At 41.1% G+C, this 14,828-nt stretch overlaps 1 protein-coding gene across 1 annotated transcript; it reads left to right on the top strand.

Annotated features, from left to right (window-relative positions):
- The first annotated feature begins 2,316 nt into the window (after positions 1 to 2,316).
- Positions 2,317 to 14,515, top strand: LOC134653052 (ATP-dependent translocase ABCB1-like). The gene is made up of 23 exons (XM_063508336.1): positions 2,317 to 2,449; positions 2,754 to 3,035; positions 3,156 to 3,256; positions 3,645 to 3,816; positions 4,228 to 4,399; positions 5,013 to 5,143; positions 5,462 to 5,686; positions 5,960 to 6,085; positions 6,559 to 6,762; positions 6,957 to 7,127; positions 7,717 to 7,935; positions 8,144 to 8,177; positions 8,485 to 8,636; positions 8,720 to 8,824; positions 9,056 to 9,217; positions 9,566 to 9,769; positions 10,528 to 10,769; positions 11,043 to 11,199; positions 11,501 to 11,590; positions 11,830 to 11,934; positions 12,322 to 12,528; positions 13,820 to 13,966; positions 14,249 to 14,515. The coding sequence occupies exons 1-23, from the start codon at positions 2,390 to 2,392 to the stop codon at positions 14,435 to 14,437; spliced, it is 3,657 nt and encodes a 1,218-aa protein (XP_063364406.1). The 5' UTR covers positions 2,317 to 2,389; the 3' UTR covers positions 14,438 to 14,515.
- Positions 14,516 to 14,828: the final 313 nt, after the last annotated feature.

Raw genomic sequence — 14,828 nt, 5'->3', positions numbered from 1 at the left:
AAAAATAACCTAACTAAAAATAACATAAATATGTTACCTAAATTCGACTTTAAGGTTTTCCCGTCAGACTTAGATGTAACATTTCTGTCGACGCGATATCTTATCCGTGGGACTGCATGGGTTAAAACATCTGCTCATCTGGTTTCAGTATGGGCATCTTCTCGGCGATAGTCGTCGGCGCTCTGGGTGGCGCTGTGATCTACGGCACCGGCGGGCTGGGCGCGGGGCTGGTGGCATCGATGATGGGCATCGGTTCGACGGGCATCACCGCCGGCAGCACCGCCGCCGCCGCACAAGCGTACTACGGCAACCTGGCAGCTGGGAGTGTCCTCTCTAAGCTCACCTCGGTCGCCATGGCCGCTCCCACCCCGTAAGTATTTTTGGAATTTAAGCTTGCGTTTCCTTTCCAGGAACTAGCACCGGTCCTACCTAGGGCCTAGTAAGGAAAGTTTTGATTAACATGGCTAAGTAGTGAGCAGAGTGAGAAAAATCGAAAAAATCAAACGGTCGGGCATAGCTATAATTTAAATACCTTCATCAATAATTATGTAAAAATTTCCCGTTTCGTCTTAAGAATAAAATAATTAGCCAAGAAGTAGGTATAGGTATAATTAATTTAACACCACATTCGCAATATCCGTTGTTTCTTTATTCTTTGAAAATGTATAGACACAACGTCTTTTTATTACAGTATAAAAAACGAATTGGTGTTTTTTTTTTGTTTAAAGACTCATGAATTAGCCATAAATTAATTTACAGTACATATAGGGGCTACTTTACCGCACTAGTGCGATAATTAGCACATTACGTAACTATGTCGGTGATGTCGACAATTTAAAGAGACAATATATGTACTGTAAAAGGTTGTACGATACTTGTGCGAGTAGGTAGGTAATTCGCAAATTGTGTCGATTACAAACACTCCCTTTCGTGTTTTAATTTATCGCCACTCGTTGCGAATTCCCTACTTTTCGCTCTTGTATCGTAATGTAGGTACCTACTGTTACAATGTATGTACATATGTTGTTTCAGATAAAAGAAGAGGAGGGTGCTTCTACTCACAGCATTTATTTTTCAATTAATAAATGTCGGTGTGGTGTGAATAATCTTTTTTTTAACGAGTCTCTATTTTTTTAGGTTCCCTACCCAAAGGGTAAAAAACTAAGACTTCGCTGTCCGTCCGTCCGTCCGTCCGTCTGTCACCAGGCTGTATCTCATGAACCGCGATAGTTAGACAGTTGAAATTTTCACAAATGATGCATCTCTTTTGCCGCTATAACAACAAATACTAAAAATAAAATGAAATAAATATTTAAGGGGGGCTCCCATACAACAAACACGATTTTTTTGCTCTATTTTTTGTTGATGGTGCGGAACCCTCCGTGCGCGAGTCCGACTCGCACTTGGCCGGTTTTCTAATAAAGTAGTTTCCTGTCAACATCTTGTTCCACTTAGAAAGGTACTTACCTATTTAGAAACAAGTGTGATTTGCAAACAGGTGTTTCTTATTCTTCTGATAAATATTAAATATTTCGGGTAATTCATAATAAATACACCTACCATTAATAAAGGTAAATGCGGACTATTTTTCGACTACCATACCATTAGTTTTGAAAGTATTTTATAGATAAAATAGATCTTGCAGTTTTTGTAAATAAAAATATAAAAATACACAATGACATATTAAAGACGTACGTCTATTTTCTTATGATTTTCTTCAAGACGGGTGTCAAAAGTTTGATTGCTATATAATAATCTAAGAAAAAAGTCTAGTTAGTCAAAGGTAGTATGTAGTACTCATTTCAAAGATAGTATGAGTCTACTATCTTTGTCTTACACTAATCCTAGCACCCAAAAGAAAAGGATGAATATAGTTATCCTGGTTCTTACTGACTGACAAATTGGTTTGACCAACTATAGTCTAGTTGCCGTCCTATATATTATACTACTCTTTGACCTAAGTCATTTAGAAAAGAGGTTGTAGGTATTTGTCTAAAACATGTCTCCTGCATGTTGCACTATTTGTCACATAATGACATTGTCATTTTTCTTATTCACCAATAATTTAGACTATGAATTTAGACCACGATGAATATGTATATTATAACCAATTATAACATTTAGACCCATAACAAATGAGAAACCATCGTATCAATAATGTTCAATTCAATAAAAACATTGAGTTATATCATTTCAAATTAAGTTGTGTGTAGATTCATATTCTATTAAGGTTTATCTACGGTTTGGTACATACATTTTAAATGCATGCTTTATTTATGTTATTACTTATTACCTTATTACTTGATGTAAGTAGATCTATATCAAGTTACATGGCGTCCCAGGATTAAGTGATTACCTATTAAGTACTAGGACTGTACGTATAGGTATTATGGCCCAGGATAATAGAACAGAAAAGGAGAAAGTACCTAATGTGCCATACTATATGCTGGTAGGTTCCTATTTATTAAGCTTAAATGTTAAATTGACAGTGTAAATTTCCCCACAGAAAACCGCCTGGTTGGTCTGACGTTGGGACGACAATGCCAAAGAACCTCAAGTCAAGTCAACGGCCAAGTTACAAGCACAAGGTTTTTGAAGTTAGGTCAATAGGTACCCCATACAGTCGGCGCACAAACCAATCCTTTTAGCATACCCCTTAGTCAATTATTGGTAGCTTATTGACCACCTGTTGGCTCAGTATAAGTAATATACCATTTATACCGATGTACTGTCAATAAACTTTCTGATTTCAGTACAGGTTTGCAACAACATCCGATAGGATATTAATATGCATGTCTACAATTGGCAGCATTGTAGCAGGGCTAATGGTGCCGTTTTCTATTATTGCGGTGGCTGGCATCTTTAATGTAATGGTAGAACACGAGAAGAATATTCTACAGTTCAAACCTGTCGACAACGCCAAGTTTTTGGAAGCCCTACATACATTTGGAGTTAAATACTCATTGATAGGTCTGACAGTGGTCGTATCTTTGTATATAGGCACGGCTTTTGTTGAGATTGCTGCTATCAATCAGGTAAGTTACTTAATACTTAGTATTCGTACTTAGTTAGCTTCCGTGATCCTATTGAAAGTATTATAACATTTATAACATAAATAGTAGCGGTTAATTTTGTTTGTTTGCTCTGTTCAACAGATTTACCAAATAAAACAAGCATATTTAAGGGCCGCAATGCACCAGGATATGTCTTATTTCGACCAGCAACAGACGGGGGATTTCGCATCGAAAATGGCAGAGTAAGATTGTTTATTTTTACTCCATGCCAAAATAACAAATGGGGGATTTTTAATTGGAAATGGCAACTTAGTTCAATGATTTTCCCACTTGTTAGCAAAATTACAGACGGAGGGATTTCACATCTAAAACGGCAGTCAGCTAGTTTGACGGTCTTTCAAAATAGCATATTCAAAGTGTCCAGAGGGCCTACCGCGAACCACGTTCGACATGTTGCCTCCCTGTCACACTTACGTACGAACTTACAAGTGCGACAGAGAGGCAACACGTCGAACGTGGTTCGCGGTAGGCCCTTAGTTTAGGTAGACCTAGCTACTATCAGTAATGTTAGGTATTTCCGGAACTTGCTCAAATGAGGAATTTAATGCTGAATGGCTATAATCTTTTCAGTGATATTCTAAAATTGGAAGATGGCATTGGTCTTAAGGTATCGACCTTCATGTACAATCTAACGGGCGCGATTAGCGCCTTGGTCATGGCCTTCCTCAAGGGATGGAAACTCACGCTCCTCTGCCTCACAATGGCTCCCGTAACATTGGTCCTCCTTATGTTGTCTGGTATGGTATGTATGTTGTTTTGTTAAAATATTTGCAAGAGATAACTGTTGAGATTAATGTACAAAAACTTTCCCTTTAACTTCGTTGCACTGCTGGTAGTGTTTTTTTATGTGATAGTCAGCAAACGAGCAGACGAGCCGCCTGATGGGAAGCGGTCATCGTCGCCCATGGACATAAGCAACATCACAGGAGCCACTTTAGCGTTGCCGACCCTTAAGAACCCTAAATACCCGCTTCTTGAAGAATCCCATGTCATAGCGCAAAGGAAATACCTGTGTTTTGTTACTGAAAAATATCCAAAGACGAATCCAAAGTCTCTAAACCGCTCCATGGATTATAGATATTTAGTATATTTACGCGTTAAGACACTGGCAAGGCTTACCAGCGACAAAAAATTCACACTTTATACATTTTAGATAGCAAATCGATTAGTTAAGAAGGAAGCAGTTGAGAGCGGTCGAGCAAGTGCCATCGCCGAAGAAGTGATCAGTTCAGTCCGCACGGTGTATGCATACAACGGGCAGGAAAAGGAAATTGAGAGATATAAGGAGCCTCTTGCTAAAGCGCGACAGATTCATATCAAGAAAGGTTACATGCAGATAAACTTTACCTATTTGTTACAACCGCCCTCGAGCGAATTACAACAAGGGAGAATAGATTCCCACCTGACCCCATCGAGGATAGATACTTTTATACCTACTCTTATAGTATTTTGATTCGGAACGGGCCCCGAACGGCTTAACCTTTGTCTATTGTTAAGTGAAACCGCACGTGCTTCTACCTACCTAAAAAAAAATAGTTGGGCCGTTTCTACCAGTTATTGAATTACCACTCTATGGAGATTGCAATAAGGTTCAAAATGAACAAATGCAAAATAATTTGCCATTTCTTGTGTGGCAGGGACCACCCAAGAACTACGGTTACTGAGTGCCGCGGCTTACCCTTTTTTCGCAGGTAGCGGCACGTGCGGTTTTTGGTACTTATTTAATAGACAAAGGATTAGCCGTTCGGGGCCAGCTTCCAATCTACGGACTATACTTATGAAGCCATGGGAAATTGGGAATAGAAACATTCTTACTTGTGCAGGGCGTGATTCCTATTTGTCATCAGTGTCATCACCCATCTAAAAACCTGCGTTTCGACTTTCGACTGTTAAATTTGGGAAACGGAGAGAGCCTGCATAATCGGAATTATTTTTCAGATATTTCCACGGGCCTAGCGATGAGCTTACTGACACTTGGAACGTTTTGCTCCTACGGCTTGTCATTTTACTTTGGTGCTTATTTGATGATTAAGGAGCCTGAGTATTATGATGCCAATGTCATGTTCTCTGTAAGTAACTCAATGAGACTAATTTTCCTTACGAATATTAAAATAACGGAGGAGCCTGAGTATTAATGATGCCAATGTCATGTTCTCTATAAGTAACTCAATGAGACTAATTTTCCTTACGAATATTAAAATAACGGAATCGCTTTGTTAGCTGATAGATTTGCAATGGAGAGGACTATCTTGAGAAAACGGACTAAAGTTATAATTGATTATCCAAAACTATAATTTCTCCATGAATATGTATAATAGAAGACAATTGTGAATGGTCAGATTTATTAGAGACGTTAGATTTATTACACGAGAATCTTTTAATTTCAGGTATTTTTTGGTGTTGTACATGGTTTACAATATTGTGCAATGGCGGGTGCCGTAGTGAACACTTTTGGGTCTGCGTGCGGCGCGGCCGCCCAAATTTTCCGCCTGATTGACAATACACCAAGTATAAATCCTTATGAGGAAACGGGAGTAAAACCTTTGACTTTCGAAGGCTATATAGATCTGAAAAATGTTATTTTCAACTATCCTACAAGGCCTGATGTAACGGTTAGTTTGATGCCTCTTTAGATCTACTACGCCACTCAGACTATGGATGTTGTTGAACGTTACTGGTTTCAACTTAGCATATAGACAGACATATGTATGTATTAATATATATTTTAATAGTGATTGTGAATGGTGCACTATTTAAACGCAGTGATATTATATCATAATATCACGTGCTTTTTATATGGCCTATTTTAGAACACTAGGTACACGACTTTATTAAACGACTTTTTGGCTTGGTCCTTATAAGTACCTACTATTGTTTTGCAACAGGTTCTCAAAAACATTAATCTAAGTATAAAGCGAGGGCAGTCAGTAGCGCTCGTGGGGCACTCTGGTTGTGGCAAATCCTCCATCATACAGCTTATAACTAGATTCTATGATGTCGACGCAGGCAGCGTAAGTAATGTCCTAATATCCTTTGTTTTTAAGATAAATTTACAGTCGGTTCAGCTTTGTTTATGAATCGGATCTTGAATTACCCACTAATTGAATAAGCAACGCTAACTATGATAACAGATCCTACTTGTAACTAATAATATTTAGAAGTAAGTACTATAGTACATAGCGATTTTAAAGACTTGACCCAAAAGAGTTGCTAGGTATGAATTAGATCAGTGCGAGGCTTTTAGGGCCTGAATCTAACAGACAAAGTCACTGAGGCAATTACTAGAGTATGGTTTAAGAAGTTTCCTTCTCACGTAAATGTTCAGATGACATCAGCTCCAGCTATGTCCGCAAAAAAATAAGCGAATCTGAAAACCTAAGTTTTTCTTGGGTTCATCCTATTGCTATGAGCATTATCCGGACTAATAATATAGGTACACCTAGACCTACATGTGTATTGGTTTCACGTGCACGTCGTTTTGCAGGTGCGTGTGGACGGACATGACGTACGAGAGTTGTCAGTGCGGTGGCTGCGTGCACAGATTGGATTGGTGGGGCAAGAACCTGTGCTGTTCAACACGACGGTACGCGAGAACATCCGCTACGGCCGGGAGGATGCCACGGATGGTGACATACGGGCGGCCGCGAAGCAGGCCAACGCGCATCACTTCATACTAAAATTACCGATGGTAGCTGTCAAGCTTAGTTAGGTTTATGCACCCTATAAAGTTATTAGGATAATAAAGTCTGTAAATATACAAGTGGAAGATACAAGCTATACTTGCCATCCTTCCATTTTACCCATAGAGTTATCTCATGGCTTACAATCTGCTATCATTGACAAGAACGTAATTGTCGACTGCAATGTTTAACACATCAACAGGGCTACGACACGCTCGTTGGAGAGCGCGGTGTCTCCGTGTCAGGAGGACAGAAGCAGCGCATAGCCATTGCCCGTGCTCTGGTGCGCAATCCAAGCATCTTGCTTTTGGACGAGGCCACCAGCGCTCTTGACATGGCCTCGGAAATGGAGGTTCAACTTGCTTTAGAAAAGGTGAGTGTTGGTGCTGTGACTGCTGTCTTTGGTGTACGAGTTTCCAACCTCTTAGCTGACTGAAAATTTAAATTTGAAACTGAATAATTGGCCGGACGTGTAGAGATCATAAAAAATATATTTCAAGATAGACAATTAAAGGATTCAGGCGTACCTGAAAGACAAACACGACAGACGACAGACGGGACAGAGGATTAACCTAAAAATCATTAAAATCACAACCAAATGATATCAGAGTTGGAAAAGCCCAACTTTGGAAGAATCTGAGCGCCTACTGCGAACCACGTACGACGTGTTGCCTCTCTGTCGCACTTGTAAATTCGTACGTAAGTGTGACAGGGAGGTAACACGTCGAACATGGTTCGCGGTAGGCCCTCTGGAGTACTTACCTATAAAGAACAAAACCGCACGTAATAAAGACGACGACGCTTGGAATAACGCCTGTTCCATTGTTGTTGTTATTTTGGTTAGCAATGCTTGATTATCGTTGCAATGGAATCAAGTCCACCAATTGATTCACTGCCAACGGTAATCAAGCATAAAACCACCAAGGAAAATGTATTATTATCTTAAGCCCCCGTATTCGCAGGCTTCCGAAGGACGAACAACCGTGATTGTAGCTCACCGGTTATCGACGATCAGAAATGCGAACTTAATTTGCGTGATGAAGGACGGAGTCATCGCTGAAGAAGGAACCCACTCGGAACTTGTCGCCAAAAATGGGCTTTATTATGAAATGGTGAAGCTTCAGGAGCCAGATTTAATTGGTAAATTTATTTATGAAAAGAATCGAAGAACTATACTTATCGTTTACTGTCGGTGGGACAGCGGAGACTATTTACGAAATGAAACGCCGCCGGCGTTAACGCTGATTAATCTTATTAGCGCATCCGACTGGAAATGCCTGCCTTTAAGAGAGACATATACCATGCTGTAACACATATGATTTAGATATAAATGACAAGGCAGTAGCTAAGTAGGTCAATAAAATTTCAGATGCTGGCTCTAGGCATAAGGATATCTCTATAAGTGAACATGATATTCCGGACGGTACACCAGCTGTACGTACGTATTTTTATAAACTCTTGCTTTATGTATAATACAAACTTAGCTTCCCCCGGTGACCTCGCCCATCTTCACAGAATATTTTTTTAACATAGAATTTTTTTTGGAGCTATTTATATGCAATATTTAAGATTTTATTTGCCCCGTCCATGGCCAATAGGTACCTCATCTCAGCATAGATATATGTTGATGACGATAACAGGATACTGCACTCTACTCGTAAAATTTGTATAGGTAAAATTGCGTTTCGAGATGCTCCATCGAGATCATTATGTTATTTAGATACCTCCAGAAGAAGAGAAAGAAGTAAAAAGCGTTGCGTTTCGGGATGCTCTAGCGCTCAACGCGCCAGAGTGGAAGTTGATATTAGTTGGATGTATCTGCGGTTTTGTTGTGGGATTCACATTACCTTTAGCTGTTCTGGCTTTTGGTCAGTTATTCGGGGTAAATATTCTACCTTTTATACAATTAGACTTCTATTAAATAGTTGAACTGAGGCTTTAACTATATTTCTTTTATGGTTACAGTCATTATCAAATCCAGACCCAGACCTCATGTTAAAAAAAGTATCTCATATATCGTGGGCATGTGTTGGAATAGGTTTAGCTATTGGATCTTCGTACTTGATACAAGTAAGTAATACGCAATACTGCAGCATATGCACGTTGTGATTCTCAATATATTTTCAAGCAAGTATATGATTGTTGCAAAGTGCTTCGTACAGTGGAACTGCTCATATTGAAAACAAAATTTATACTAGCCTTTTTAAGTAGCCGTGTCTGTAGCGAAATAATATGCTTGAAGCTACTTTACGGATAAGTTTACATATCGATGACAATGATGTATTACCTATGTTTGACCAGGCGGTGTGTTTCGGGCTGGCGGGCGCGCAACTCACGGAGCGCCTGCGGTTAAGCATGTTTGCGCATATGCTGCGCCAGGACATCGCGTTCTTTGACGAGCGAGCTAATTCTACGGGCGCACTGTGCGCCAGGTTGTCCGCTGAGGCGGCACATGTGCAAGGCGTACGTACCCTTGTTTAAATTTTAATTGAATAGAGCCGGCGGGCGTGCGCAAATTTCTCAGAGCGTCTGTACCAGCGCACATATATGCTACGTCAATACCATCGTACAAACTGCCATTAAACAGAGCTGACGGATACGGAGCATCTAAAGACTACAGGATCGTATGCGTTGGAAGGACTGCCTATCTTTGTGGCCTAAATCGAAAAATTAGAATTGATATTGATACCTACTTCGCGTTCGCGCCAATAAACAGGGGGTTCCTACTGAGCTGCATTTTACAGTTACCGCACACTCAGCACACAGTTACATCGGGTGCCGCAAATCTAATAAATATTTACACCTTTTCAGGCAACAGGTCACCGAATTAGCACATTAGTTCAATGCATAGGCACCGTGTTTCTATCCCTGGGTATGGCCTTGACATCCGAATGGCGCGTGGCTTTGGTGGCACTGGCATTTGTGCCTCTCGTGCTGCCCGTCTTTTACTACCAAAATGTCATCGCTACCATTGTGGCTTCAATGAATGCTAAGGCGGTTGAGAGAAGCACTCAGGTACTCATTTTAAATTATTTGCGCGTTATAATTTCCTTATAAGCACATAACGTATTTTTTTTAAACTAAGGCAGAAATAGAAATGCGAAATACAGTGAATACTGTTCTAGGTGACCTTTAACCGGAACCTTCGGCATTCAACGGTCTGAAATGGTACGGAACATCCGTTGAACCCAACTCAAATCCGGACTGTTTCCTTTCATCTATATACAGGGTGCCCGGTAATTAATGGATAACCTTCTAACCACCCACAGGGCACCTTAGGCTGGTCCAGAAAATGCACTTATAGGTCTAGTAAAACTTTCGTGGTTTTCGAGATAATCGCACTTTTCTAAATTTGAAGTATGGTGCTAGCTATTAAAAAAGACAGAAAAGTTCGATTATCTCCAAAAACCACGAAACTTTTACTAGACCTATAAGTGCATTTTCTGGACCAGCCTAAGGTGCCCTGTCGGTGGTTAGAAGGTTATCCATTAATTACCGGGCACCCTGTATATAAACGTGAAAGACCTGACTGACTGACTGACTGACTTAAATCAACGCACAGCCCAAACCGCTGCGACTAGAAAGTTCAAATTTGGCAAGTAGTTTCCTTATAAGGTCTAGGGATCCACTAAGAAAGGATTTTTCAAAATTATCCCCTAAAGGGGTGACATTTAAAAAAAACTCTCCTGCGCGTGCGAAGCTGCGGGCAAAAGCTAGTACTGTATAACATAAATATAACTCAACATCCTTAGGTACCTCTAACTTCTTCGCAGATAGCAGTAGACGCGTTGTCCAACATCCGGACGGTAGCCGCCCTGGGACGCGAAGCCGCGTTTGTGCGGGAGTACGTAGCTCAGCTGGCTCTCACGCTGCCGTTTGCCAAGCGCGGAGCCCACCTCTTTGGCCTGGTCACTGGCCTGTCCCGGGCAATGTTTAACTGGATGAACTCTGCAGCCCTTGTTTACGGCGGACACCTAGTTGCATACGAGCGATTAGCATACGAGAAAATTTTGATGTGAGTATAAAGGATTTTACGGCATAACTAATGACGCTGGGTCGTTTAATACATTGACGATGGCGGCAGCTAATAATCTTGACGAATAGCTACCATCGTACTCAATGGCCGTTTGCTAATGTAGGAGCTTCAGGTACAGTGAACTGCAGATAGATATGCATTTTGGCAGCTGGGTGTACGTACACATTACCGACGCTTTACATGTTTATGTACCTAAATTTACTTTCAGACAAACGCAAGTTCCTTGACATCATTACCCTTTCTGGATTTCAGTACGACGCAATGCATTCAAATGTCTGCAGGGATAGCGAACGAAGTGTTATCGTACATGCCCGACTTCCAGAAGGGAATGTCGGCGGCGGCTCGAGTGCTGAATCTGCTGCACACGCGGCCGAATATCGTGGACCCTAAGGATCCTGTCACGGGCTTTGTTAGTTTTATGAATTAAAAGTACCTATTTTTTTCTAACTACGTACTACGTAGTATAATTAAGGTTGGGTCACAAACTTTTATGTACTTTCGTCCCTCGCGAGTACTTATAATACTCAGCAGGGTGCTCATTCTACATTACACAGTCGGACTGATGTAGGAAGCTTCGCAGGATGAATTCAGCTAAAAAAACACTGTGCGCGAAGCATGCATTTAGGTTCCAAAGTATTTAGCTGAATGCCCTGAAAATTTCTATAATAAATCAGTCTCCCCTTAAATATAACATTTTGCATTTCTGGCAGGTACCTTCGGGTGAGATAAATTTCAAGGAAGTGGAGTTCTACTATCCAAACAGACGTAGCATTATGGTAATGCAGAAGCTCAACCTCGAGGTAAAGACTTGTTCTTTGTAAGTTATTTTCTATAAACTACTTTTATTGCCTACTATTCAGTCGATTTTAGTACTACCCGTTCGCTTCAAGTTGAGTCAGTGGCGGCACGTACGCCAACGACACGCAGAAAATCAGACAAAAAATTAATACATAAGTAACTAAACAAAAAAAACCTCACACATTTTTTTATTGTTTTACGTTATTTAAAAAATCCTAAGCATGTATATTTGTTTTATCAGGTACCAAGTGGAAAAACAGTAGGTTTAGTGGGTCGAAGCGGTTGTGGCAAGAGCACGGTCATACAGCTGTTGTTGAGATACTACGACCCTTGTGCGGGTACCGTGGTGAGTCTTTCCTTCTATAAACCAGCAGACAATTCGTTAAGATTAGGTACCTATATGTTTCTAATTGCGTAATGAGAGTATGGAAACAGATTCTGTGTAGACCCACGAGTACTTGAGATAGAACTCCATGGTGTATGTACCTATTATACAGACTCGATTGCTTGATTTGTCTCTAAACACATTCAAAATACTCATTACCTTGATTGACCACACCTAGTCTTCGAGCTAAGGTTGTGGGGTTGGTTTGTGATTGGTCGTATGACGCGCTAGTGGTGCATTTGCCAAATTCAGACGCACATTTAAAGGCAATCTTTGTCCTACAATGATTGGACCTTTCGTTGAGGTATAAGTAAATGTCTAAATAAAAAAAATATTTTTCAAATTCAGTCATTGGATGGCGTTCCGCTGCCCCGACTGCTGATGAAGGACTTGCGCGCGAGTTTCGGCCTCGTGGCCCAAGAGCCAGTGTTGTTCGACCTAACGATCGCAGAGAACATCGCTTTTGGACAGAACGACCGAGTGGTGTCACGCGACGAAATAATTGAAGTTGCGAAACAGGCCAATGTGCACAGTTTTGTGGTGACTTTACCGCAGGTAAGTTCTGCATGTGTCGTTTGATTTTATTCCATCCATATAATGTCCTATGACATTGATGTGTAAGCGAGTGTAGGCGTAGATAACACAAATTAAGGCTTTTATGGTTTTTAAAGATTATTCTTATTTTTATCTACTTCCTTTTTAGGGTTCCGTACCCAAAGGGTAAAAACGGGACCCTATTACTAAGACTCCGCTGTCCGTCCGTCCGTCCGTCCGTCTGTCACCAGGCTGTATCTCACGAACCGTAATAGCTAGACAGTTGAAATTTTCACAGATGATGTATTTCTGTTGCCGCTATAACAACAAATACTAAAAACAGAATAAAATAAAGATTTAAGTGGGGCTCCCATACAACAAACGTGATTTTTGACCGAAGTTAAGCAACGTCGGGCGGGGTCAGTACTTGGATGGGTGACCGTTTTTTTGCTTTTGCTGTATTTTTTGTTGATGGTGCGGAACCCTCCGTGCGCGAGTCCGACTCGCACTTGGCCGATTTTTTTTTACAAGACTTCCACAAAATTTCCTAAGCATGAGGCGTCGATCAACACGGAAGGGATGCGGCATTCGCACTATTTCCCCTCTGCCTAGGTACAAGATTAACTGATCTAGCGCGGGTAATAAAACTAGTTGCGCTCGGATTTTTAACTAGACCGAGTCCAGACGCGCGAGTGAACACAGCAGCAGAAAAAATGCCTAATTGCTCGGTTTTTTGTTGTAAAAAGAGGTCGGGGACATCAAATTCACAAAAAGAAGGTGTTACATTTCACGCGTAATATTTTTTTTACATTTCATACGTTTAATTATATTTAAACACAATTATTATATTTTAGTCTCATGTAATTTGCTGGATTTATCGATTTTTCTCGCCCAGTACAAATTGCGGATCGGTCGAGCAACAAATCCGACTTCTCATCTCTTGACGAAAATGTGTTAGTGTGCGTGTTGTGACACTTGTGACTCGTCCGTACACAAAAACAGATCGAGGTGTGCAAGATTTGTCTGTGTAGGGTGTCATTTTCTATGTATTTGTGTCGTCATTACAGATTGGATTTTGTATGCAAGTGTGTGAGAAGTGCGACTGTGTGCACGTTCCCCCCCGCGAAAAATGGCTGAATGATTTGAATGTCAAGATATCGCTTGGGCCTATCCCTACGACCTGTCGGAAGCCCGTGTTGATCGAAGGCATGAGGAGATCTAATCAAAAAGTTTCTTTCGAAAAATGCCCCAGAGATGACAAATGCTAAAAAATCCATGCTCCTATAAATGAATGTTGAAAAAAAATGCACAGGGCTACGACACAAACATCGGCAAGAAAGGCACCCAGCTGTCCGGCGGGCAGAAGCAGCGGGTGGCCATCGCGCGGGCGCTGCTCCGCAAGCCCAGGGTCCTGCTGCTGGACGAGGCCACCAGCGCCCTCGACACAGAGAGCGAGAAGGTACCGAAACAGACAAAATTTCACACAGGCATTGTAGATGGCGCTGTACGAATCTCAACATTATGCGGTAACTATGACCGTTTACTTAAACTAGTCGCGTGCGACAACGCAGGTTATGCTAAGCGGTCTGGTTGCCAAAGTTAACGTTTTTCAGTTGCCACGAAACATATAGTGTAGTTACAGCGCTATTCTTGAACTGTCTAACTTACGGGCACGATTTTCTCCTAAACCTGACACATTTAATACCTACAATTAATAAATCTATTGTAATCACGTTTCCAGGTAGTACAAGAAGCCCTAGAGTCAGCTGCGGCGGGGCGCACGTGCATTATGATCGCGCACCGCCTCAGCACCGTCCGCGACGCCGACCTCATCTGCGTGCTGCAAGGCGGACGCATCGCGGAGCGCGGCACGCACCAGCAACTCATGGACCGCCGCCAACTATACTATGAAATGCACACCAAACAATAGTAGCCCTAATACTAAGCTATAGTTATCCAGTGAGTTAAGACTTGAGTGTTGGAAGGTGGATGATATTTAAATTACATATTTATTTATTCAAATCGATTGTCTTTTGTTTTAGTGCCTCGTCGGTTTTGCGCTGTTTCTACATAAGTACCTGTAGCTAGACGATCAAGTTTGGTAATAGTTTTTGTATAAATTAGGCGGCGCGATTCCCGCACAAATCGATTTTCCTATCTCTCACTAGGTGTCGCCACTACACTGCAGCTACCTACTAGCGCCATCTTGTAACAACATAATATAATTATTGTCAACAAATAACATGAAGATTCTGCACGTTGTTCATTATCATTTCTCATTCTTATCTACCTCTTAATATAGGTACCTACATAATAATAAC

Source organism: Cydia amplana, chromosome 12, assembly GCF_948474715.1.
Source record: "Cydia amplana chromosome 12, ilCydAmpl1.1, whole genome shotgun sequence".
NCBI lineage: Eukaryota > Metazoa > Arthropoda > Insecta > Lepidoptera > Tortricidae > Cydia > Cydia amplana.
The sequence above is the reverse complement of the archived record's forward strand: the minus strand, read 5'-3'. Positions and strand labels throughout refer to the sequence as shown.

Coding starts and splice junctions, on each gene's coding strand:
- LOC134653052 (XM_063508336.1), top strand. CDS start 2,390: ATGGCCCAGGATAATAGAACAGAAAAGGAGAAAGTACCTAATGTGCCA. Junction 2,450..2,753: donor ATGTGCCATACTATATGCTG/GTAGGTTCCTAT, acceptor TTCTGATTTCAG/TACAGGTTTGCAACAACATC. Junction 11,591..11,829: donor TGCAGAAGCTCAACCTCGAG/GTAAAGACTTGT, acceptor TTGTTTTATCAG/GTACCAAGTGGAAAAACAGT.